General features: G+C 44.0%; 1 protein-coding gene and 1 long non-coding RNA gene across 2 annotated transcripts in view; both read left to right on the forward strand.

The window, feature by feature from the left end:
- Positions 1–16,981, forward strand: part of LOC308154723 (E3 ubiquitin-protein ligase NEDD4-like) — a gene marked incomplete at its 5' end in the record, with an annotated part of 59,204 nt that extends 42,223 nt beyond the window's left edge. Inside the window, 16 exons of the mRNA XM_080527911.1 lie at positions 2,382–2,579; positions 3,429–3,506; positions 6,474–6,528; positions 7,198–7,256; positions 7,778–7,843; positions 8,346–8,575; positions 9,404–9,525; positions 9,699–9,769; positions 10,158–10,253; positions 10,658–10,731; positions 10,866–10,926; positions 11,236–11,295; positions 11,703–11,810; positions 12,518–12,614; positions 14,555–14,627; positions 15,102–16,981. Coding sequence (XP_080384037.1) covers positions 2,382–2,579; positions 3,429–3,506; positions 6,474–6,528; positions 7,198–7,256; positions 7,778–7,843; positions 8,346–8,575; positions 9,404–9,525; positions 9,699–9,769; positions 10,158–10,253; positions 10,658–10,731; positions 10,866–10,926; positions 11,236–11,295; positions 11,703–11,810; positions 12,518–12,614; positions 14,555–14,627; positions 15,102–15,204 — 1,551 coding nt within the window. The 3' untranslated portion in view covers positions 15,205–16,981. The remainder of the gene's footprint in view (positions 1–2,381; positions 2,580–3,428; positions 3,507–6,473; positions 6,529–7,197; positions 7,257–7,777; positions 7,844–8,345; positions 8,576–9,403; positions 9,526–9,698; positions 9,770–10,157; positions 10,254–10,657; positions 10,732–10,865; positions 10,927–11,235; positions 11,296–11,702; positions 11,811–12,517; positions 12,615–14,554; positions 14,628–15,101) is intronic.
- Positions 16,982–19,999: 3,018 nt separating this feature from the next.
- LOC308156431 lies at positions 20,000–21,829 on the forward strand. The gene is made up of 2 exons (XR_013937412.1): positions 20,000–20,264; positions 21,033–21,829. It is a non-coding gene; the product is annotated as an uncharacterized lncRNA (long non-coding RNA).
- Positions 21,830–26,050: the final 4,221 nt, after the last annotated feature.

The raw sequence follows: 26,050 nt of genomic DNA on the forward strand, positions 1-26,050 counted from the left end.
AAACAGCCTCACAACATTATGGAATCTCCACCATACTTAACACCCTCCTTGAGTATTTGTTGCCAAAAAGCGACATTTTAGTTTAATCTGACCATAGAACACGGGTCCAGCCAAAGTTCCAGTAGCGTTTAGCATACTCCAGGTGCTTACGTTTGTGGTGAAATGACAGGAAAGACTTTTTTCTGGCATGCCTTCCAAATCCTTTGTTGGCATGGAGGTGGCGTCTAAAGTTATTCTTGGAGACCCCAAGATGCTGCTCTCCTCTGTAATTCTCCAGTGGTGATCCTTGGGGATTTTTTTTTACCATCTTACCATCCTCCTCACTATGTGTGGGGGCAAAATAAACTTGGGTCCTCTTCCAGGCAAGTTTGTAACAGTTCCAGTTGCTTTGAACTTTTTAAGTATTAGCCTAGATATGGGCACTTTCAGGTGAGTAGCTATTTTTTTATAGCCATTCCCTAACTTATGAAGCTCAACACACTTTTCCGGTTTGTGTGTTCTCTTATCTTTCCCATGTTGATGTATGAATAAGGGAATATGGCCTCTCTGTCACCTCATATTTATACCCCAGTGATGGATTACTGCTTGAAAGTTCCTAAACACTCAATCAACTTTAAAAAAGTAAAATAAAAATATAAATAAATGGAAAATAGAAATAGAAAAAATGCTTCAGTTACATTTTGTTCATACACATTTTTAGGGATGCCAATAATTTTGCCATACATGGTTTTTGTTAGAAATAACTACACTGTACACTGTATATAGTGTAATATATATATAAAGATATATGGGTTTCGAATTGTCAAGTAAAAAGCTTTTCTTTTGATAGCATTGGAACACAGCAAGGAGTAATGAGTGGGGATGAAGTTCTTAGCCTCTGCTCGACTCGTGTTTGAGCTCAGCATTTAGCATCTCAGCCATTTCAGATAATGACTACGGTATGCTAACGCTAACCAGGCTGAGCCTCGTGTGACATCGTGCAGTGATGCTCTGCTGCCTGAGCTCAGAAACCATGTAAGCAAGGCCATGCTGACCCACCGCTGTTAGCTCAATTAGCCCAACCACAGTGGCCACATCACAAGACAGCACTCAGAATGCCACACTGACAGCACAATGCAGTGTGACAGATTATGACACTGTCCATGTGAAAGCATTCATTAAAGCTCACTGAGGGAAATCCCCATAGTCCTTCTCTAGTGTTGCGTACAAATCCATGTATAGTGACAGTCCACCAGACCAGTGAACAGTACGGTACATTCACTCTGGCTCTCTTGCAAGCACTTGTGTAGTAGTGTGGTGAATAATACATTTTAATCAATAGGGTACAAAAAACGTAAAGGAGACCTATTATCCTCTTTTTCCATAATCCAATACCACTCAGATTTTAATCTAAAGGTGTTCTAGCATGCTTCTAAATACCTCTGTTTCAGTCCTTCTCAACGGGCTGTTTCACGGGTTGGGAAATCATCAGCAGTGTTCTGTGGATTCGCTGTGTGGCAGCGTGGCGAAAGAACACACACACACACACACACACAGTTCCTGGGGAATACAGTTTAAAAACCCCGTGTTCCTCACAAAACACCCCAATATCCCCATGTTCCCCACAAAACAAGGAATCCAAAACTATTTAAATGGAAACGATCAGAGTTTCCCTTTGAAGGTAGCGGACGGATGAAAGCTGTGGGGGAAATGTTTAACATAGCGCCTGATTTAATACGATGGATGTCAATACGCGCCAGTTCCACTCCAGTATGATGTAAGGCCGAGAGGCAAATCTGAATGGCTTTTTTTTTTTTGGGGGTCAGAGACCCACAAGCACTGCAAAAGTTAGTTTTTTGTAATATGGAACCTTTAAAGCTACTGTGCTATGTCCCTAACATAATGTAGGGAGTGAGACAGGGAAATGTAATTATGCAATGTGAACCTGTGAGGAAACGTGGAGATTATTAGGAGAATACGTAGTTAAATATTTTTTTATTTTTTTAATGCCTCAGAGTGGTGCACACGGCCTATGCCAAGAGAGGCAGCCTGAGAGGAAGTTTAATTAAAGAGGACAGAGGAACAGGTTGTGTTTTTCTCAAGACTGAGGGACAGTAAATTGAGGTGAAATTCTCACTTGTGAACGTGGTAATTAAAATTCGGGATGGGGGGGATTAAGAGAGCAATTAGGAAGGTGCCTCTCATGTTAAAAAAGTTGACATTACTGATGGAAGAGGGAGATAATTAGTTTTTTCAAGAACAATTTAGGAACTTATAAGTCAGGCTTAATTTAGTATTTAAAAGTGATTAAGAAGTTATTAAGCAGAGATGATGCGCTGTAGATAATGGCTCCAGACTTTTCTGACCTCTCTTTTCCTCCATGGGCGTCCATCTTGGCTCAGGGGGCTAATAACATCCAGGCGCGGAGGGCAGTGAAGGACACTTCATCCAACCCCCAATCGCCTCAACCCTCACCATACAGCTCCCCCAAGTCTGGGCACAAGCCCCAGCAGAGCTTCTTGCCCCCAGGGTGGGAGATGAGGATAGCACCCAACGGGCGACCCTTCTTCATTGACCACAACAGCAGGGTCACCACCTGGGTGAGTACTAGTCAGCTGACCACTGACCAAAGACCCCAGACATTTAGGAACACAGAACAAATAGAAGAAGAACATTGTCACACTTCGTCGTACTTGAGTACTTGCGTCTGCGTTGATCTAGCCTGTCCGATATCTATTATGTGCTTTAGCTAACATGTTTGGCATGACAACCATACAGTAACCATAGAAGTGGGCCAAATCACATATAGGGACTCGGGGCCAGGAAAGTATTGAAAAGAAATTAGCTCTGCTCATGGTTTTATGCCAAGTTGGCTATCTGCAATCATCTGTTGGTTTGCCAAATGTACAATAGAAGTTGGCCTTATTAACTAATGAACTTCTTCCTGACAACACAAGCACTCTGCTAATTAATTAGAGTTGCATTCAATGATTACATCATTGTAACTGAGCTATAATTGAGCTGTGCTGCATCTCCTCTCCTCAAACCTTGCCTAGGAATAAGCAAACTGCTCTGGTCTAGAAGAGTCGAGGAGATATGTTATGGGGCCTGGTAGAGACACCTGGTGGTCAAAAGATGTACCGTTAGAATTGACTCTAATCTAATTTGAGCAAGACCACTGGAGAAGATCAATCAATTCAAGTGTAATGGGGAAATGGTATTGAATGTGGCTTCTTTAAAACCAAGTGGGAGATATTGATTCATATAGGCATTCAAGCGTAATATGTAGCCTCTGTCAATTTCAGGGAGCATATTTGATTTGATTAAACTGGATGTTCTGATGGTTATATAAGTCGATCTCTCTTTCTCTGTCTCTCCCCATCCCTCTCTCTTTTTAACCCCCCCCATCCCTCTCTCTCTCTCTCTCTCTCTCTCTCTCTCTTTCTCAGGAGGACCCAAGGTTGAAGTACCCAGTCCACATGAGGACGAAGGCTTCTCTGGACCCTGGTGACCTGGGCCCTTTACCTGTAAGTCAGCCTATACACCACAGCAACAACCTGTTGTTGAGCACACATCACCCTTTAACCCGCACCCCCCCCCCCCCCCCCCCTCCTAAAGGACCAAGCACTCTCCAGCTCTAACCACTGGAACATCTCAATGTTAATATTCAACAGTTTGCGTACGGCTAATCTGTCACATATCCGCCACTACGCAATCAGGAGGAATGTGGAACAAAAGCACATATAAAGGCCACTTATACACTTATAATAGCACAGCTCGTTAGGCAGTGTCTGTGTGTCTTACTAAGACAACTGCACACTGGTGTGTTGCCCGGTCCTTTACGAGGTTGTCACAGTAGAACTGCCTGATGACGGATACACAGCCCGTCAACCTTTATTCGAGTGAAAAAAAAACCTGGTTCCGTTTGACTTGGGAATGAAACAACACCGGTGCCTGCTGTGTGAGTCTGCTGAGAGTGGTCAGACTCAATCAACCAACCTTTCATTGCCTTTCCTAATTAGGTTTCCATGGAGCTTTGTGGGATAAGGAGAGTGAGAGGGTAAGAGATGGAGAGAGGGAGAGAGGGAGGGAGGGAGAGGGAGAGAGGGAGAGAGAGAGAGGGAGAGAGAGAGGGAGAGAGAGAGAGAGAGGGAGGGAGAGAGGGAGGGAGAGAGAGAGAGAGAGAGAGAGAGAGAGAGAGAGAGAGAGAGAGAGAGAGAGAGAGAGAGAGAGAGAGAGAGAGAGAGAGAGAGAGAGAGAGAGAGAGAGAGAGAGAGAGGGAGAGGGAGAGGGAGAGGGAGAGGGAGAGGGAGAGAGTGTGTGTGTAAGAGGGTGTAAGAGGGAGCGAGAAGCAGAGGATGTCTGGGGAGTTCCTTTAACTTTGGCTAAATCCCTAATTAGCACTTAGCGCCTGAGGCCAGGGGCCCTGATTAGTGGTCCTCGTTTATCTTTTGTTTCCACTTCGTTTGGAAATTATGTCACGTTGTGGTTTTGAGGTGCTTTTCATTTGCACGTTTATGTGCTGCGCCACAGGAAAAAGCTCTCTTGTACGCCTCTGCCTGCTCATGCGGCGATGCCGATGAGGTTTTATGGTTATTGAAACAAAATAATGCAGATTATCCTGCCTCCACACAAATTGGAAAAGTGCTATCAGGTAATTCAGTAGGACTTCAATGAGACTTCCACCTCTGAGTGGATACCATAGAGTTAGAATCTCGAGAGAAGGCACTTGCCATGGGTTCCCATCCATTGCGTTAGTGACAGCACAAGGGGCGCCATGTTGTTAACTAGGGTTGCAATTTGTATGAGCTGGGAAGGCATCAGCCAATTGAATGACCATTGCATGGTCTTCTTCAGTAGGTCAATAGATTGTTAATGGCCTTCAGGTGTGTGATGCCATCTACTGGTGCCAATCCAGGGTTCTCCCCAACGAATGTAGAGGAGCTGTGCCATGCTGGGAACTTTTCGGCACCATCATGTAAACATTACAAGGCAAATTAAACTATATATTTATTAAAGATAGAGTAATTATACAACAACATAATTGTTAAAAAAACGAAAGTGAAAGCAAAAACGTTCCACAGTCAGTTCAGTGTTTTAGCTGTATTTCTTTGCACATTTTGACATGAATAAACTAAAAATATTGCAATCCAGCACCATGCTGTTCAAAAGTCCTGGGCAGAACCCTGGATTCTGGGAGCTGTGTTGAAACTGCGCCGACGAACACTCCGGCACAGCAGATGGCAGTGAATCACCGACATTGGATTTATGCCCGCTCGAAACACAAGAGAATGAAGAAAGCTGACTACATGGTGCTCCCCATGCAATCACAGTTCTTTAGCTAACCTTAAAATGATTGGGAGTTGGGGAAGGGGCGGGGGTGACTAAAGGCTCACTCACTAGGTACTCCAGTCTGGTCTCACACTCACTCACAGGCCAGCGGTGTGTTTGTTTTTCTCTCTGCTCTGTTCTGTCCGTGGCGTTGGGGCCGGGGGACATCTTTAAACTGGCAGAACCTACCAGAGGAGGTTGGTGCTGAATGCCTAGGCTCCAGGCGCAGCCTCCCTCTGCCTGCCCTGTCTGACTGTCTGTCTGACTGCCTGCCCTGCCCCGCCCCGCCCCGCCCTGCAGAACTGCACTCTGGCATGGACCTGATGATAACTGTGTCTCTCTCCTCCTCGTCTGCCATCTCGCCGCTCCCATCGCCTCCTCTCTCTGTGCTCGCCCCCCCCCCCCCCCCACCATCCCCAACACCCCATCCTCTCATTCTTCATCAGAGCCCCCCGACCCCCACCTGCGCCTCGAGACCCCCCAAATCTGCAGTGTCCTGTGTCTGGGTCTGAAAGAGCCTCTGAGAGCGCAGCTCAGGGCGTTGGGAGACCAGACAGGACACTCTACTTCTATGTACTACTATAGGCAGGATGGAAGGGGAGGGAGGGAGGGAGGAGAGGGACAGAGGGACAGAGGGAGGTGGCTCTATAGTAGTTATCAGAAGCAGCTTGCTGTCTGCTGCATGTGAGTGGACTGTCCCCCCCCTGTTCTCCCACGTCTCCCCCTAGTCTCCCACGTCTCCCCCTAGTCTCCCCTAGTCTCCACCGTATCAAATGGCGATTGGCTTATGATCCCGGTCCACAGTCACGGCAGTCTTACCCCATAGAGAACAGTTCCATCTCTATGGGTCCATCTGAGACTTGAGCCAAGCTACCCTCCCCCCCTCCTCTCTCTGCTCTCTGTCCCGACCGTCCGTCCGTCCTTCCGGCCAACTGCAGTCTGTCTGTGGCTCCACGTCACTGTGTGTCAGGTGTCAGTGGTGTACTGGTCCTTATGGGTGTACTGTACTGGTGTCCCTGCCTTGTCACTCCCACGTGTCACTTCTAGAAATAGAATAATTGAATGAATGGGATGCCCGTGCTGTTAGTTGTATTTCTATGGTCTCCCCCCCCCATGACTGTGTGCGAGTCCCTGACTCTGCTCTTCACTCTTCTCCTCTGTAGCCGGGCTGGGAGGAGAGGATTCACGCAGACGGCAGAACCTTCTACATCGACCACAGTAAGGCCAGGGGCTCGCCCTTTCTTCTTTCTCTCTTTTTCCTCTCTCCCCTCTTCCTGTCTCTCTCTCTCTCCCCGCTCTCAGACACACACACATACAGACACTTATTTCACTCTCTATCTCTCTGTCTTTCACTTCTTACTGTCTGACACTTTAATTAAGTTTTCTCTGTCTCTTCTACCCGTTCCTCAACACCCACCCCCCCTGTCTCCCCCCATCTTTGTCTCATCTCCTCTCTCAGACTAATGAATTCTTTCTCCTTCTCGACGTCTCTCAAACCCACACTGTTAGTTGTAGTTCAGACCTAGATTAGGAGAGAGTGTACCTTACCTCAGCTACAACACTATCAGGGTACGGTGGAGTGAGTCTGCCTGTGTCTGTCGGACTGAATGCTTCACTGCACAGATCGATCAATCAGTAGCCTGACCCTGTGTATTGTGTTACTGCCTATTCATTATTCAAACACCTGACACATATTAGGGATGTGTCAACGCGTGTTCAACTTAACAAGCTGTGTGTGTGTGTGTGTGTGTGTGTGTGTGTGTGTGTGTGTGTGTGTGTGTGTTTGTGGTACGTACACATGCCTTTGTTTGTTCATTTATGCTTGGACAATATAATTGTATCTTATCGAACTCTATTAACTCTGTGTTATTATCTTGTCACCTTCAGACACCAAAAACACCCAGTGGGAGGACCCTCGCCTTCAGAGCCCGGCCATCACAGGACCTGTGAGTAGCTGTGTGTCCCTGGTGGCCATCTAGGCTAAGCTAGGACACTGTTACCCTGATACACACATGACAGACCTCTTACACACCTCTTATTGACATGACACTAATAAACACACACACACGGCACGCTCAACAAAGATGTCATTCTGGGGGTACACCCATCAGGGATGTTGTCGTCCTCATGTTTACAACCAAGGTGTTATACACTTGTGCGATAACAGAGATAGAGAGCGGTCATTCATGTTGACGTTCATGATGTCATCACGCGTACGCACACAGCGGTCTGTTACTGTTGTCACCAACACCTCCATGTTCTGTACTGTACATGGCCTAGATACACTAAGTCCCTCCTACTCTCTAGATTAGACAGTCCTTGACTTGGTGTGTGTGTGTGTGTGTGTGTGTGTGTGTGTGTGTGTGTGTGTCTGTGTGTGTGTGTGTGTGTGTGTGTGTCTGTCTGTGTGTGTGTGTGTGTGTGTCTGTGTGTGTGTCTGTGTGTGTCTGTCTGTGTCTCATTGCAGGCTGTGCCATACTCAAGAGAATTCAAACAGAAATATGACTACTTCAGAAAGAAGTTGAAGAAACCGGTAAGATTATAATGAGATATTATGATATAACATAGCTCTGCTTTGCTCCAGGTTAACTGATAATTGAATCTCAGGTACTGTGTATGTGTATGCACTGTTAATGAAGTGTCAAATGGAGCATGGTTTTATATTCAGTGTAGAAAAACAGTGTAAAAACATTCCACCACATTCTGAAAAATAAACGGTGGCATCTTGCTAGAAGGAAAGAAAGAGGGCTACAAATTCTTGTTTTCTGATGTTAATGATGTATTGGTCCAACTTAGCTGCCTTTTTCAGGGTTTCATCTTGCTTTCTCAAACCCTTAGATCCTCTGGTACTCTGGTGTTTTAGTTGGCCCAAAAACTAAGGACCAAAACTAACTAGAAGGCTGCTTTTAATTTCTATGTTCCCAAACCCTGAACAACCTATCAGAGAGGACCTTTATGTGAAGCGCATTGCGTAGCATTTCTGTCCAATTTAAGCAGTGTCTAATGTGACACACCATGTGTGTTTCCCTGTCCAGGCGGACATCCCCAACAGGTTTGAGATGAAGCTGCACAGGAACAACATCTTTGAGGAGTCGTACAGGCGCATCATGTCTCTGAAGAGACCCGACAACCTCAAGTCCCGCCTGTGGATCGAGTTTGAGTCAGAGAAGGGCCTGGACTACGGGGGCGTGGCCCGCGAGTGGTTCTTCCTGCTGTCCAAGGAGATGTTCAACCCTTACTACGGACTCTTCGAGTACTCTGCCACGTGAGTGACCCAGAGCTAGGCTTTCTCTCTCTCTCTCTCTCGCTCTTTACAAGCCGGCAAACTAGTGGTCGTTGTGTGTAAATAGCAGCTTACCATTGTAAAGACTATGTTCATTTGGCCCCCGAGGCGGCTCTTATAGTAGGTAAAAAAGGCACGGCTGTTCTAGTGTTAGACCATGTAGGTATTATGAAGACATGCATGCAGACATGCATCCGAAGCACGATAAGGGCACCATTAGTTTCCTCTTCTCTGCAAAGCGCAGTGGAACGATTGGAACAGCCGTTCAAAGACCTGCAGTCGGCTTCCTCTCACTTTTATAGGCCAGCTCTTCCTCTCATTCATTCTAGCTTCCTGAATACCAATGGTTTTCAAAAGAATGTGGACCATTTCCACCCTCACAATAAAGGACATGTGGGTGTTGTTGGTAATATTTCCTATACTGTTATGTCATAGTGTTCTCTACCTAGTAAATACTGGTCTCATAGTGGTCCACTGCACAGTGTTAGACTTGCACAAACTTGCATTAGGCCTATGGAAGCCTTGGGATCAGTGTTATCTCACTTTGTCAATCAAGTCTAGATCCTGGCCCAATGAAGCAACCCCCAAGCTCTATGACTCCAACAACTGTTTTGAGTTGAATCTCAGATTTCTGACACTCATTGAGACAGTAGGAAATTAGATTAGACAGGAAGGACAGGGCAGACTTCTGTGTAATTGTCAGGCATTCTCCTGCTAAGTAAAAACACTGGGACTCCCAACAACTGTGACCTAGGAAGTGGTTCTAGGGTTGTGTGTATCTGACCCCTCTGTCCTGTCTACTGTATTCAGAGATAACTACACACTACAGATCAACCCCAACTCTGGCCTATGCAATGAAGACCACCTCTCCTACTTCAAGTTCATTGGCCGCGTGGCAGGGATGGCCGTGTTCCATGGGAAGCTATTGGACGGTAAGCTGACTAACTAAGTCCGTAGGGGTCACATTGACTAACAACATTGAGACATGTTGTTAGTCACACTGACTGACAACATTGAGACATGTTTACTTTGAGCCCTTTTGTGAGCCTCAGATCTTGAAACCTCTGATGTTTCTGTTTGGTTGAACCTGGTCTTCTCTTGGCAGGCTTCTTCATTAGGCCCTTCTACAAGATGATGCTAGGAAAGCAGATCACACTGAAGGACATGGAGTCAGTGGTGAGTTCTTAGAATCATCACATCTTCTACCTGCGTAAGTAATGGGACAGCGAAGCATTTGTTCTTCTTTTCGCTCTACACGGCAGAAGTTCAAGCATTTACTATGAGTTGAAAGTAGAGATGGTCAGCTTTTTTATGATGGTCAGGTATTTGTGTACATATTGGTTTCACCATTCAGAAATTGCAACACTTTTTGGCATAATCCCCCTAATTTAGGTTTAAAAAAATGCTTTACTGTCCCATTATTTATGCATTTAACTCCATATCCCTCTCACCTGAGATGTGAGAACAGTTGGCTGGTCCAACAGGACAGTTTCAGGAGTATGGAGAGCTTCTGATGAGTTGGACTTGTATAAAATGATACTGTCCCAATGTTGTGACCCTGCAGGACAGTGAGTACTACAACTCTCTGAAGTGGATTCTGGAGAATGACCCCACTGAGCTGGACCTGAGGTTCTGCATCGATGAGGACAACTTTGGACAGGTACAGGAGTGACCCCACCCCACTCCCCCCCTTTCATATAGGACAAGACAAGCATGGAAGTATCCAATCAAGGTCTCTAATGTGACTGGTGGAATAGTAAAGCTACATAGCTCGTCTGTAGGTCTGAGGCTGCGTTCCATATTCGTAAGGGTGCCCACTGCCCCCGGGCACTGTAGTTACCGGTCTGCTGCATTGTAATGTTTACAAATGCATAAATGTAATGTTTATGCTCCTACATGCAAGCAATGGTCAGCCCCCCCAAACACCTGCCCGTTCACTCCGCTCTTCCACCTCTGCTGGCCGACTGCCACACATTTTTAGACAAAAGTATTTGTTGTAAGTCGCTTTGGATAAAGGTGTCTGCTAAATGCCAAAAATGTTAATGTAAATGCGTCTCTCCCTAGACTTACCAGGTGGATTTGAAACCCAGTGGCTCAGATATGGTGGTCACCAACGACAACAAAAAGGAATACATTGAGTAAGCAAATGTATTGTGTGTGTGTGTGTCTTTGTGTGTGCGGGGGGGGGGGGGGGGGGGGGCTTGTGTGCTGCCCATGGCCATTGCCATGGTCTGATATGCCATTACCTAATTCTCTATTTATACTTTCGCAGCCTTGTGATCCAGTGGAGGTTCGTGAACAGGGTCCAGAAGCAGATGAACGCCTTTTTAGAGGTAATCATGCAGTTACACTTACTGACACTAGGTGGCAGAATGGCACCAGGCTTTAGCCCCTAACCCTGAGCTACAAGCCAAAGAGTCTAATCTCTTTAGAAATAAAGAAAAAAAGAAAGAAATGTGAGGGGGATTTAGGTTTATATCCCCACACCTTCCTCTCTTTCATTTTCTTTCGAATTGATGGGCTTTATTTATCTTCAATGGGCATGTAGTTGCAATGAAGAGTTAGTATACTTTGTCCCTGATTACATTGAATAGTATGCGTCTAATGATAATACGTTTCCCTTTTCACTCATTTGTCCACAGGGCTTCACCGAACTCATTATCATTGACCTGATCAAGATATTTGATGAAAACGAGCTTGAGGTACTGTCCATTTAATCAATGCACAATACTTGTTAACCCTGTTTTCCTACTCATACTTCTACAGAACATAATTTGAATGTGTTTACACTGTGTATGCCGAATGCTCTGTCGAACTGTTCATTTGTAGTTTTGGTGGACTCTTTTTTTTCTTTCGTATATCCAGGAAGATATTGTCAGTAGTTTCACTTCCCACAGCAGAAACCCCAAAGTAATAAATGACTAAAGCTTAGCGGTCAACCGTAGCCTTCACATTCCTGGTCTAATCTGGAGCTGGGGCAGATAAAGCACACTGTGTCTGTTTCTGAAGGCTAAGAGCACAAGAAGATTATTTATTCTTCAGGTAGTTCAATGTATTTTATTCTCTGTCTGTCTGTCTTGTGTGTCTGTCTTGTGTGTGTGTTTCCCAGCTGCTGATGTGTGGGCTGGGGGACGTGGATGTGAATGACTGGAGACAGCATACAGTCTACAAGAACGGCTACTGCCCAAATCACCCGGTCATTCAGTGGTTCTGGAAGGTAAGACTGCTGTGTGTGTGTGTGTGTGTGTGTGTGTGTGTGTGTGTGTGTGTGTCTGTGTCTGTGTCTGTGTGTGTGTGTGTGTGTGTGTGTGTGTGTGTGTGTGTGTGTGTGTGTGTATGAGAGAGAGAGATTGGCACACGCAAGATAATACTCCAGCATCTAGGTCCTTCATTTAGTATGATGCCCCCTGCATCAAGCACACAGGTTAGTCTGCTTAGCCGTTTGAAGATCAAAGTCTGTTTGGTGGAACAGCAATGTTTACTCTGATGAAAGGACCAGAGCAACACTGGGCCTGGTTATCAGTTCTCTGGAGCCATGCTAACTTTCAACACACACACACACACACACACACACACACACACACACACACACACACACACACACACACACACACACACTGGGGGTCAGATGAGCTGATTGAGGGGACTGGCTCAAACAGCTTCTGTCTGTTTGGAGATTATGTTGGCATATGGGCCCTTGGTCCTTTTGGCCTGTTGACAAATTGCTTACTGTCTTGACTTCCATTATCTCTTTCTATATCAGATGCTACTGTACATACATCCAGAATAAGTCTAGCAATGTGTGGATATCAGAGATGGCATATTCAACCAAATAATGAACATTGCAGTGTCATAATGGCAATCCAGTGAAATGTATATCGACAGTGTATGATGATGTGTGCGTTCTGGGGTGTCTCACTACAGGCTGTTCTGCTGATGGATGCTGAGAAGAGGATCCGTCTACTCCAGTTCGTTACCGGAACTTCTCGGGTTCCCATGAACGGCTTTGCTGAACTCTATGGTGAGAAACAACAACATGAGGATATTTAGCACTGCCCGTTTTTTTTTCCCTCTGTGTTATTGTCGGTTTCAAGTTTATTATTACGTAAGTGTAAGAGATCAAAATTCGTAGGCTTTGGTTCCTGACATTGCTGCACAAGACAATAAGGCAATAGGCATAATTCAAGATTGAAAAAAAAAAAGTAGACAATAGTACAGGACATACAGTTGAGGCCAAAATTATTAGCCCCCCAGGAATTATGGAACATTTTCCTAAAATTCTTCCCAATGTTTGCAGCTATTGATAAAACTTTATATAATCAAACATTCACCAGTGCTATTTATTAGCTTTTGGTACATTTTGGAATATAAAATAAGTTTTTAGGCTTGCTTTATATCAAATATAGTGAAAAATGGGGTGGTCAAAAATATTAGCCCCCATGTGAATATTTGCTTTAAAAACATACCTAAGCAACCAATCAGATTTCAAACCACACCTGTACAGTCAATTGGCTTCCTAACAACACCTGAGCATTCAATTATCATAAAAGGACTCCAAGAAACAGGGCACTTGAACACATTATTGAGTGGGACTATACTACTACTCTTACTCACCATGCCAAAGACAAAGGAAATCAGTCTTGAGCTCAGAAAGAATATAGTGGAGGCTCATGATAAGGCGGAAGGCTACACTGCCATTTCCAAGCGTCTCAGTGTCTAGAACCGCTGTACGTTGCATCATTGCTAAGTACAAGGAGACACATTCTGTAAGAAACAAACCTGGGGCGTGGTCGAAAGCTCAAGATTTCAAGAACTCTGGAGAGGAAAATAGTCAGAGATGTCAGCAAGACACCAAGGACATCTGCCAAGATGATTGTTGCTGACCTGGCCTCTTCTGGAGTTGATGTTTCAAGGAACACAGTTGTGAGGGCTCTTCATCGTGGTGAGCTTCAGGGCCATCGTCCCAGAAGAACCCCTTTACTCAAAGAGCGGCACATCAGAGCCAGACTGAGGTTTGCCCGTGAACATTTGAAAGGTAAAGATGAGTTTTGGAAATCTGTGCTTTGGTCTGATGAGACTGAACTGGAACTGATTGGGCACATGGATGTTGCTTATGTCTGGCGAAGAAAGGGAGAGGCCTTCAACCCTAAGAACACAGCTCCCACAGTGAAACATGGTGGTGGGAGCATCATGCTGTGGGGCTGTTTTGCAGCCTCAGGCACAGGGAGCCTTGTTCAGGTGCATGGCATCATGAAAAAAGAAAACTATGTTGACATTTTGAGGGATAATATGAAGAAATCTGCTCTTAGTCTAGGCTTAGGTCGTCACTGGGTCTTTCAACAAGACAATGACCCAAAGCATACATCAATACATTGGTCCAACAGTTCCTAAAGGACACCAAAACCAAGGTCCTGGAGTGGCCCGCACAGAGCCCAGATCTCAATCCTATTGAGAATCTGTGGCGGGTGCTCAAAGCGAATGTCCATGCTCGGAAACCGACGCAGTTTGGACCAGCTGGAACCATTTGCAATGGAAGAATGGGCCAAAATCCCTCGAGAGACCTGTGCCAACCTAGTAAAGAACTACTCTAAAAGGTTTTTGTCAGTTGTGGCTCAGAAAGGGTACACTATTGACTATTAATGGCCAGGGGGCTAATAATTTTGGACGTGTCATTTTTGCCGTTTCTTGTTTCAACTCAGTGCATCAATAAAATATCCTAATCAAACTTAGTGGACATTTTGTCTTTATTATTTTGGAAACAAATACACTATAAACACTTGTTGTTAATGGTCATTTCCATGGAGAAATCATGGGTTTTGTCTGATTTCACAAGGGGGGCTAATAATTTTGGCCTCAACTGTAAGTGACGAAGAAGACAGGATACAGTTAGCAGTATGGTCAGTGTTCCACAATGATTTTTCTTTCCCACTCAAATTTTCCACTGTTTTTCTTTCTTCTCAGGCTCCAATGGGCCTCAGCTATTCACCATTGAGCAGTGGGGAACACCAGAGAAGCTCCCCAGAGCTCACACCTGGTAGGTGCTAGATTCACATGCTCAGCTCCAGATCATCCAACAGGTTGTTTTGCTGAGATGGTCCTTATATTGTTACATTGTGTCGCTCTGATACAAGCAGGTCTTAAATCTCTGATGGTATCATCGTGGGTTGAACTGGGATAAATCAAACTTGATTTAGGACAGGACCCAAAATGTAACCTTGACGAACGCCACAGGCACATTAACTTTGTGGCGACATCATTCTTCATGACACATCTGCTCAGTGCTGTCGTCGGCACATTGAGTCAGACTAAGGGTGTTTATTTTAGTTTTAAGCCTCGAAAGAAAAATACTACAGTATACATGGAAGAGTTTTCCATTATTGTTTGCTATTGACAATATTGACTGATGAATATATCTTACTACAGATGTAAATCGTGGTATATTTTATATGGGATCTAAAATGACAATGCTCCTTTGAGTGAGAAACTATTTATTTTTTCTTGTCCCCAGCTTCAATCGACTAGACCTGCCCACCTACGAGTTGTTCGACGACCTCCGGGAGAAACTGCTAATGGCCGTGGAGAACGCCCAAGGCTTTGAAGGTGTTGACTAAACAGCCTGGTCCACCTCGAAAACAACCACAACAACAACGTCAACAAACTACAGTTTGACAGACACAGTGGCCATGGCAGTATATAGTGCAAGCATGTTGTATATGCCCATGAGCCACTTTGAGACTGTACAGAGACTTGAGCCAACGAGTGATGGAAGTGTCTTCTTCTCCTCTGCTCTTATGTGTGGGTCACTAAGGTGCTGGGGTGAAACAGGGCAGTTGCAGCCAGTGACGCCCCCTCTGTGTGTGAAATCTACAGTGCTGGAAAAAAAACCTTCTGATGCATTTCAATAGCTGCTGTATTTAAGCGCTCTCTCTCTCTCTCTCTCTCTCTCTCTCTCTCTCTCTCTCTCTCTCTCTCTCTCTCTCTCTCTCTCTCTTTTGATAACTACAATGACAGATCATGAAATATAAAAGTCACTACTCCGGGTCCTTACAATACCACCAGACAACCTTAGGACTGCTAAACAGAGCACTGATGAGGAGATAAGCCACACCCCTCCTCACCCTTCACTGTTTGACTGTCCTCCGGCCGCCTGCCCTAATGCCTGACTAGAACAAGGTCTGTCCACTGGGGGAGGGGGGACTGTTTTTTTTATCTTCTTTTGCAAGCCAAGAAGGAACGGGATCATTCTTAGATTTTTATCGTTATTATCATTCTTACGGAGCATTACTCTTGACGTATTTCTACCGATAAACGTTGTTTACTATTTTGACAATGTATGGACAAAAAAAAAGTGGAAATCTGGCCAATCATGGGAAAAAAAAGATCATCCATATCATTATGGACAGACGTAATAACATGGTTATTGTTGTGCTTTGGAAACAGCATGAAAACTGTATCTAGTGTTTGCATTGATTACTTAATTACGTAGTAATTTAAAGGATATTCTCCTTCTTGGTTTCAAGGTCCGAGGGAAAAAGAAAAGGAACATTTTGTTTGTCTGAGAGGTGTGCGTCACAATTAATATATCAATACTGTTGCTTATCCTTGTTCATTATGCTGTAAATTAATTTCTTGGAAAATTTGAAATTCTTTCATTTTATATACAATATATTACAATATTGTGTGTGTGTGTGTATGTATATATTATATATATATATATCACACACACTCCTGGGCACTTTATTAGGAACACCTGTACACCTTCTAATTCATTCAGGTGATGTAACGGTGTGGAGAATGTTTTCTTGGCACACTTTGGGCCTGTTAATACTAATCAATCATCGCTTGAATGCCACAGCCTATTTGAGTATTGTTGCTGACCATGTGCATCCCTTCATGGCCACAATATACCCACCCAATGGCTACTTCCAGCATAATAATGCACCTTGTCACAAAGCAAAAGTCATCTCAAACTGGTTTCATGAACATGACAATGAGTTCAGTGTTCTTCAGTGGCCTTCCCAGTCACCGGATCTGAATCCAATTGATTTGGGATGTGGTAGAACGCGAGATTCACAGCTTGAAAGTGCAACTGAAAATTGTGTGATGCAATCATGTCGTCATGGACCAGAATCTCAAAGGAATGTTTCCAACATCTTGTGGAGTCAATGCCATGAAGAATTGAGACTGTTCTGAGAGCAAAGGGAGGCCCTACCCAGTATTAGTATATTGTTCCTAATAAAGTGTTCAGTGAGTATGTATGTATATATGTATATGTACACACATACATATATATATATGTATGACATCTAATAATAGAAGTATTAATGAACAACCTGTCAAAATGAAGCTGTGCGAGAAAGCTGTGATTGCCACTGAATATAGCAGCTTACAAATCTCCTTTTGTTTGTGTTTTTTTTTTTTCCTCTCCTTTTCTAACACCACTGAACCTAACGGGCACTTTATCGATCACACTAAGGTCATGGCGCCTGTTGTATCTCGTCTTTTACCATTAACTTGAATGTGATTTATTTTTCATTGAGAGCACTTGTTTACCTGGTGCAATATCTATAGTCTGTAAATCTGGCTGCTGCTAATGTATAAAGTGACAGTGGTGGAGCTGATCCTTCAACACTAGTCCTCCTCACTCTCCTCCTCTACCAGACTCCCTCTTCCCTTCTCTTCCCACTACAATGACCGTGGCTCTGTAGATTTTGTCTTTCCTTATTTACTTCTTTTTTAGGGGGTGTTCTTTTTTCTTTTCTTTTTTATTAATGGGGGAAAGTTCACTTTTGTTAAATTCCAAAACTCCACAAACCCTCGAGGTTCATATATCTTGGGTCAAATAAAAAACTGAAACATGGAACTCCTTGACCTGTGTCCATCGTTGTGTGAAACATAACAACCTTCAACCTGTATGTTCGACAGTGGCTCAGGATAAGGCATTTACTTTGAGCCAGTTTTAGATTTCAGAAGCCATTTTAAACTGGAAAAATATAAGGCACCAATATCATTAATCTACCAAACTACTAATAACTAGAATGAAAGGATTCCTGGCAGGTATGTTGAGAACCACCAGACCTTTAGACCTATATGACTGATTAAACCCAATGTTACAGATTAACTCAATTCCAAAATCACTCGGTAGTTGGAATTAAGATTGCTGTATATTCTGCTGATGTAATTTACTAGTGTAGAAACCACGTTCACAGAAAGGTTATTGAGATAGTGAATTGAACCTTGAAGTTAGATGGGAGTAGAAACAGACTACATGTGGTTCAGAGCTCTATGCCCAGCTGCGCAACTGTTGGTGACCCTCACCCTATCACCAGGAGAGACTGGTGGAAGTAGAAATCATGTGTTTGATACCATTCCTCATTTCATTCCATGCATTACAATAAGCCCATGCTCAGATATCGACCTCCACCAGCCTCCCCTGCCCACTACAGAAATGCATTGGGTTTTTGAATAGATGATCACTTTAAAATACCCTCTCTACTTACAGTCATAACCTAAACCTTAAAGTGATTAATATGTGAATTTACACAAAACTGTAATTTGTTTTGTTCTGATTCAATCATTATGCAATCATAAGGTTTTTCAAACATGGTACTGGGGGTACTGGTACTGGTACTGGGGGTGCCCTGTATAGGCACTCCAATCACTGACCAGTATAAAATGGTCTGAATCTTTCCATTCAGAAGTTTAGCTACAGTGGCATTTAATTGAGTAGTAGGGCTGTTATACAACTATTGAGAATAGGCAGACGTTACACACGGATTGTAAATATGGCGGCCGGATTTTTTGTGTGTGTGTGTGTGTGCGTGCGTGTACGTGCGTGCGCGTGTGCGGTGAAGGGTACCCAGTTCATTCACACAGGCAATCTGAGAGATATCAGCTCCAAGGACGAGCAAATAAAAGCACTCTGCCTGTCCGGGTACATTTGATCAAGCTCCCTCTCTCTCTCTGATCACAAACAAACCAGGAGCCAAATTCTCCCGCTCCCTGCCCCCCTGCCCAGGCTGTCAAGTAAAATGTTAAAAAGCACATCTGAACTAGGAGAGGAGTCCCACCTGGCAATGGCCTGCTACTGTAGTCGTGTCACCTGCAGGCATTTACAGCACATTTCTGTGAAAGAGGAGGCCGTTTTGGTAAAGGTTGAAATTCTGCCTAGTCATTGTGTGTGTCATTTCCAGCCCCACAGTGCTTTGAATTTCCTGGTTTACTCAACAACCTTCACCTGAGAAAACCTTTGTCAAGACTATGCTCACAGAAACAATAATCACAAAATGTAATGAAAGCGCCGTCCACATAATCAAGTGCTGCAATACTTTTTGAGTCCAATATATCATAGGATTCTTCACCCCCCAGTCCAACGACAAAGTCAATAGACATGTATATCGATGATGACTTTTGGCACGGTGACTTCAAATGACATCTGAATACAGAGACAGTGATATATAGGTTACAGGGGGGGCTGGTGGAGGTAGAAAATTGAGTGAATGGGCTCATTGTAATGCATGGAATGGAATAGGGAATGGTATCAAACACTATTCCTCATTCCTTCCCATGTATTACAATGAGCCTGTCCTCTGATTTCCACCTCTACCAGCCTCCCCATGTAGGCTACCCTATCAGACTGAGCACGTGGAGTAGGTTTATCTATCTGTGTCTATCTATCATGTCATCTGTCGTGTCATGGTCGTCCCCAGTGAGCTGGCATGAGAATCACCCTGGCTCTTTTGACCCAGTCGTTATTGGAAACCTGTATGAGTGGAAAAGCACAGTGAGTGAGAATGTCATTTCAACCACCTTTAACCTTTTTCAAGCACCACAGTTGAAAATAAGCCTTTATTTTATTTTTAAGTCCATAATAATTTCTATAATAAAAAACAACGTATCCCAACATTGTATGTTTATCACGATGAAAGACACAGGAAACAAAACGTAACAATTTGCATAAACATCGCACCTGAATTGCACATTTACAGAAATGTTGATTCCTTTGCATTGTCTCTGTCAAATAAACCAAACAATGGAGTGAAGAAGTGAAAAAACAAGTGAAGAAACTGTTCTTGCTGTGCACACTAAAAGGCGATTGGCATAAACTGCACTGAAAATGAAGCTTCTTCAGGGCCTTTCTGTCTTTATGAATGAACTATACAGCCTACCATAAATAACGGAACCAGATTGAGTATGTATGGTATCAGGTAGTCTGAATGGGTAGTGCGGAGCTTGGAGATGGGCCTTTGGCCATAGCAGGCCAGTGCATCGGGGCTGCCCTCCCCCTCCTCCCCTCTTCCCTCCTCCCTCCTGGTCAGGCGATCGATACTTCCTTGCAGCTTATCACTGAGGGGAAACTAGATGTTTGTCTAAACCCCCCTCTGGCTACATAAAGGGATGGGAGTGGAGAGAGCTGTGCCCAAAACGCTGACTGTCTGTCCACAGACCTGAGGGAACAGACCACAGACACAGACCCTGGACTGGAACTTGTAACCTGCTCTTCACTGCAGCGAGAGGGGGTGGTAATCCCTGGGAGTGGAGGGAGAGAGAGAGAAAGAGAGATAGAGAGAAGGGAGTGAGAGAGGGGACCAGTCCTTTCATAGGCAGGGCCTGCGGACAGGGAGTGGAATGGGGGCAGAGGCGAACCAGAGCTTCACAGACAAATCACAAGGTGAGTTCATTTATCATGGTCCTGGACCGCTACAGGGTAGGCACACTTTGGTTCCATCCCAGCACTAGACACTAGATTGAACTGATCAAGCTCTTGATGATTAAGTGGTTGGCTGAATAAGGTGTGTTAGTACTGGGTTGAAGCAAAAACCTGTGACATTCAGAGACAAACGGCAAAGGAACTGTAAAGAATAGCTAATCTGTGTTATCAATACTAGAGCCTCGTGTTCTACTCTACCCTGGATACACATAGACACACATGTAAACACGCACACACACACACACACACAAACACACACACACACACACACACACCAACAGCTGCACTTTTACCCACGTCCTTTCTCATTTACTATTTACTCAGAGCTGATCTTAGTGGAGTTCTACGTATATACAGCATACGCAGCTACAGGAGTAACCTCCAGTCAGCAGTACTGTTCCTTCTACAGGCCGTATACTGACACCATAGTACTTCTGATGAAGTGCTACTATACATTGGCCATTATAAAATGCATAAATCTAATATATTTTTTTTTTTAAAGAAACACTGCGAAAATACTACATTTTGTGTGTAACCAGAGAATCTATAAACAATATCCTTGGAAGGGCTGTGATGTAACATAAAAAATAATAGAAAAAACACTGAAAAAACAGTAACCAGTAACAAATCTCCAACAGGTGACTAATCATTCTCCAATGACCCCCCCTCCCCCCCCCCCCTCTTTCTCTTTCTCCATCTCTCCCTCCCTTCCTCGCTCCCTCCTTTTAGCCTCTCTGCTTCAGGCCTGTCCTGTGACAGTCTTGTCCTCTGGAGCTGTGGAGTGTGACAATGGTGTTTGTGTCCACTGCTATCAAACGCCATTATCGCACTAAATAGCTACGGTGAGAAGCCAAACGTCCTCCTGCCCTGAGGTCACACGGTGAAGTACAGGTCACTGAAGCCATGAACCTGACTGCAGTTCGGCTTGAATGGTATCTCTCCTCACGTGTCCTCCAGGTTGAGTTCTATGGAAAAAAAGGTTGAAGTTGCTGTTTCTGTTCTATGTTTCCTACATGTGGAAAAAAACTTGAAGCCTACATGCTATACATACTATGGGTGAAGAAATGACTTTAATCAAATCAATGTTATAACTGTAAAGTTTAACAGTGTAAACTATGATTTTTAGTATGGCTCCTAAGATGGATGGTAATGCACAGACTAGAAGAAAGAGTCTGGAAATAGAGAGATGAAACCACAGCAGGGGAGGCTGGTGGAGGCCGAAATCGGAGGATGAGTTCATTGTGATGCATGGAATGGAATGACGATTTCCACCTCCTCCAGTCTCCTCTGTATCACAGTGATACAATGTCAAAACACAGGCCTCAGATGGTGACCTCTGCATGTGAGGTGATAATGTGTCAGTAATGCACACTAACATTGTCATCTGCTCATACAAAAATACATGGCCTATTTGTTTGTGTATTATTCCAGGGACATAATATGTACACATATAATTATTTTTATTACATGTTGTATTGTACTGTAGTTATTCAAACCAATTCAATAAATTCACCATAAGAAAACAACAGTGTTGGCTTTGATCTCAAAGTTGATGACTGCGCTAGATCACATACACCTGGGCAGTTTTGATTCCAATAAAGTGATGAATAAATGGGTTTTCTTACTGTAACGGGAAAAACAACATATTGGTTTAGCACGTTGGCTTAAAAGAACTGAGGAGTGTGTGCAGTGTGCAAGTATTTACTACACTCTGTTGCTTAAGCTAGTACCGGTACACCCCCCTCCCCCTCAGACCTAACCTTGGCCCAGCAGGTTTATAAGGCAGAGGCCTACCATGTGATCTGGATTCATTTCAGGCCACACATTCATTTGAGTGATTCAATGCAGTTTGGAAATGTTGACTCACACATACCGTAGCATGTACAGCACATAGCATATAGGCTACATGTATTCTATGTCTCGCATTCTGTCTGAGGCATACAGACAGCTGGCTATGTGCTGTATGTAAGAGGAGTTCTCAGGGGAGATACTATCCAGTCTAACTTGTTCACTAACCCTCCTGGTAATGGCACTTCTTGTTTGAGTGCCATTGAATTAGACAGTGTACAAACTGTCTTAACATGGACCCCAATGCTGAACTTTGAAACCGATGGGGGTCACTACCCTCTGTGGAGGTTATACCGTACTACGTATGCATAGCAGTAGCAGTACAAACCAAGATAGAAATAAAAGGTTGAGCAGACTGGAAATAAAAGGTTGAGCAGATGTCAGTAGCTTTAGTGAACAAGCAATATCAAGCAAGAAAATATACATCTTAGATGCATCATTTTACAGTGAAGACTCATAGCAACATTTAGCTGCCTTTACAAAACATAATTGTAACACAAATGCACAAAATCATATTTTCACTCACAAATAAATATTTGTTTGTCTTGCAGTCTCAACTTTCTTTTACAATATTTAATTGAGAGAAAGTATAAAAAATAAAATCAAACAATACAAGATTTTAAATAATAAACATTATTGCCTTTGATGCTCATAACAGATATCATACACTGAATATAGACAGTGGAGCCACACTGCCCCCAGTGGCTCCAAATTGTCACAGCTTTACCGTCTAAACAAACAAACAAAAAAATGTCCTCTCCTAGACGAGGAACACACAGGAGAACCTTCTCAACTGAAGACCTTTCGCTTGTTGTGATTAACACAACCCCACCTCTCTTAGTAGATGGTTGACAGTCAGTGGAGGACACAGAGAGGAGAGGAGATCAGCATGTCCTCTCCCCCCATCAATTCACCCAGTGGTCTTTTATACACATCCCAAACAGCACCCTGTCGTCCTGTGGAAGACTGTTATTCAAATGTATGCCTCTGTATCCATCTTCCCAAATGGCGCCCGGGCCAGAAGAGGCAGTCATAGAGGTGTCGAACAGTTTCAAACCCTACGATTTCTACTGTAACCAATCATAATGCCCCTAATATGAGGCTCTCGGCCTATCAGGACTTGCCCTTTAGGGTGGGGCCAAACAATGTCTTTTTCTTTGGGGCGGCGGGCTGTTGGGGCTTGGGTTTCGGAGCAGAGACGGGCTTCCTGGGTTTGGGCTGCAGAGACCTGAGGCCCATGATCTCACAGTACTTGTTGCACAGATGTAAGGCTTTGAACTGGTCGATGAAGGATGTGGCACAGTTCCCTTTGAAACCATTGTATCTGGACCACAGAGAGAGACATACATGAGTCACGCTGTAGTAATCACTAAAGATTATAATATTTGATTTACTTCTTTGGTATTTTTGTAGTTATTGTATTTTCTTCTCCCATACTCACCCTTTCTTACAGGTAGCTATTCCAACATCTGTGAGCCTCATACCAACTCCTAAAAATCAAACAAGAGAAATATAAATGAGGGTAACACCTTATTGTAGTGAACACATAGGCACTCATTTGTAGATGATATGTGTTTGTGTTCCACCTAGCCCCTCAAGACACCCCCCCCCACACACACATCCACACGACAATGTTATTGGCTAGCCAGTAACCCGAAAGTCGTTGGTTCAGTCCCTGGATGTGAGCCAGTGATTGGAGTGTTGCTGAAATCACATCTAACTGGCCAGCCACCACTTAAACTTATAAGCAAATCGGTGTGATAAAAGTGTTCCCCATGGAAGTGTTACATTTTGGAAATTAATTGATGTTACAAATGTCCATCCATTCCATGTATGATTTGCTGAGATTGCACTTGTGTACAGTAAGTAGCTAGGCTGGACCGTGGCTGTGTGCACTCCGCTAAGTAGCCTACCTTGCATGTCAGTGACCAGGAGGTTTCCTTCAGTCTTGTGATAGACCCAATGCTGGAAGGCACAGCACTTCTGGCCTGCCTCAGAGTCACGTCTCAGAAGGTTGATCTCTTTGCCGTCCCTTACAGAGTACTTGACGAAGTCTCCCACCAGCTCCTCCTCCATGGTGGCGTATGGGATGTCGTTGGAGGGTCGGTGGACCAGATAAATTGGAATTATCCTGGTTATAGGACACACAGTGTGGTCAGATTTAGGGTCCCGGCACAAAGGAAAAAAACAAGGCAAACTTTCCTTGAAAAAGGTGAAAATGTTGATATTGATATAAATAAATGACTATTTAAAGGGATAGTTCACACAAACTACAAAATCACATATTTGGTTCCTTACCCTGAAAGGAGTCTATGGATAAGCCAAGGACAGACATTTTGATACTGTTTATCTGGGCACTGTCACTAACTGCTGACTGATTTTAACCAAAAACCTATGGAATTTAATGTATCCTAAATTAACATGTTTGGAATATCATGCCCGAATATGAGAGTGATGATGTCATACTCACTCTGGAATCTCTCCGAAGTCCTCTGCAGACTGGGCCACGGCTGTGTATGCCTTGATGTACTCCCTGGCTGTGTTCTGGACATGGCACTCCTACAATGCATAACAAAAAAAGGTTAATATTTGAGTCTGTCTGCTGATGTTAACAGTTGTATACAATGCAAATTAGTAATGACGACCCAGGCGTTGGCTTTCTCCCTAAGTCTGTTGTGGAGGTACCATAAGGGGTCTGTCTAATTATAAAATGCCTCCCAAAATACCATAAACAACTCCAAATTACTCCAAATGTCCTCAAACATTGAGTGCTCACCTCCACAGCAAGGTTGTAGTTCTTCTGAACCACCTCCTCATTGTTCTTGGTCCCGTAGCTGATGGAGTTGTGCACCTTGAGCACGCAGGGCTGACCAGGCGTAAACGCATGCACCATCCCTGCCTGCAGTTTTGTCCGGTAGGCCCAGCGGTGCATGCCTTCACCGAAAAAGTGCTTCTCCGTCATGATGCTGGCTGCCTGGTTCTCCCCAAAGTACTGGTCACACAGAAAGTCCTCTCTGAACAGCAGCCTGGAGCATTTGACATCCTCCTCTTCGCCCACCACCTCTGCAGGAGCCGCTAAACCACAGAGAAATACAATTTATATTTAATTAATATAAATAAAATGATTAGTCACAAGAGAGCGTGTGCAGAACAGGTTCAGAACTACACTCAACAGCAAGAGCCAATATTATCTTACAGCTGTATAGATGCTTGTACATAGAATGAGCTTTTACAACAAGTAAAAAAGTTGTAGTAGGTATATGAATCTTAAATCCAACATTATTATCTTCTCACCTGGGATATTTTTCTGGGGAGGAGGGATGACGATCTCACTAAGCACTGTGAAAGAGACATAAACCTTACAATGGCATCTTATCAAAGACAATGCTTATGTTTATTTTATTTGTAAAGGGACAATGCATATTAATGAACATTACAAATTGTAAATACGCCAGATTTAACCAGAAGGCACATTTTCATCCATAGTCCCACTCCATCTACAGTGTTCCATCCAGTTCATTCCTATGGATCTGCACGACCATATCTCTTACCCTCATAGGTGAGGAGGAAGTCTAAAGCAACAGAGCCATGAGGACTGCTGAGATGACACTGATACTTCCCCAGGTCCTTATTGGAGGCCTTGGTGAGGGTGAAGGAGACTCTGCTCTCATCCCCTGCACTACAGAGGGAAGAGGGAAGAGTGAAGAGATAAAGAAACGTCATTTTACTTCAACAATATCTCTATAGTGGTGGCCTGGGGTGGTCCAGTGGTCTAGTACTGCGGTCTACAATTCACACATGTGCCCATGTCGGCATGGGTTCGAATCCGGCCCATGCCCTGCTGACATGCCCTCTCTCCCCTACTTTCCTGTCTGTCTTCACTATATATGTCCAATAAA

The sequence above is a fragment of the Nansenia antarctica genome (assembly GCF_963989245.1).
Source record: "Nansenia antarctica genome assembly, chromosome: 4".
NCBI classification, from domain to species: domain Eukaryota; kingdom Metazoa; phylum Chordata; class Actinopteri; order Argentiniformes; family Microstomatidae; genus Nansenia; species Nansenia antarctica.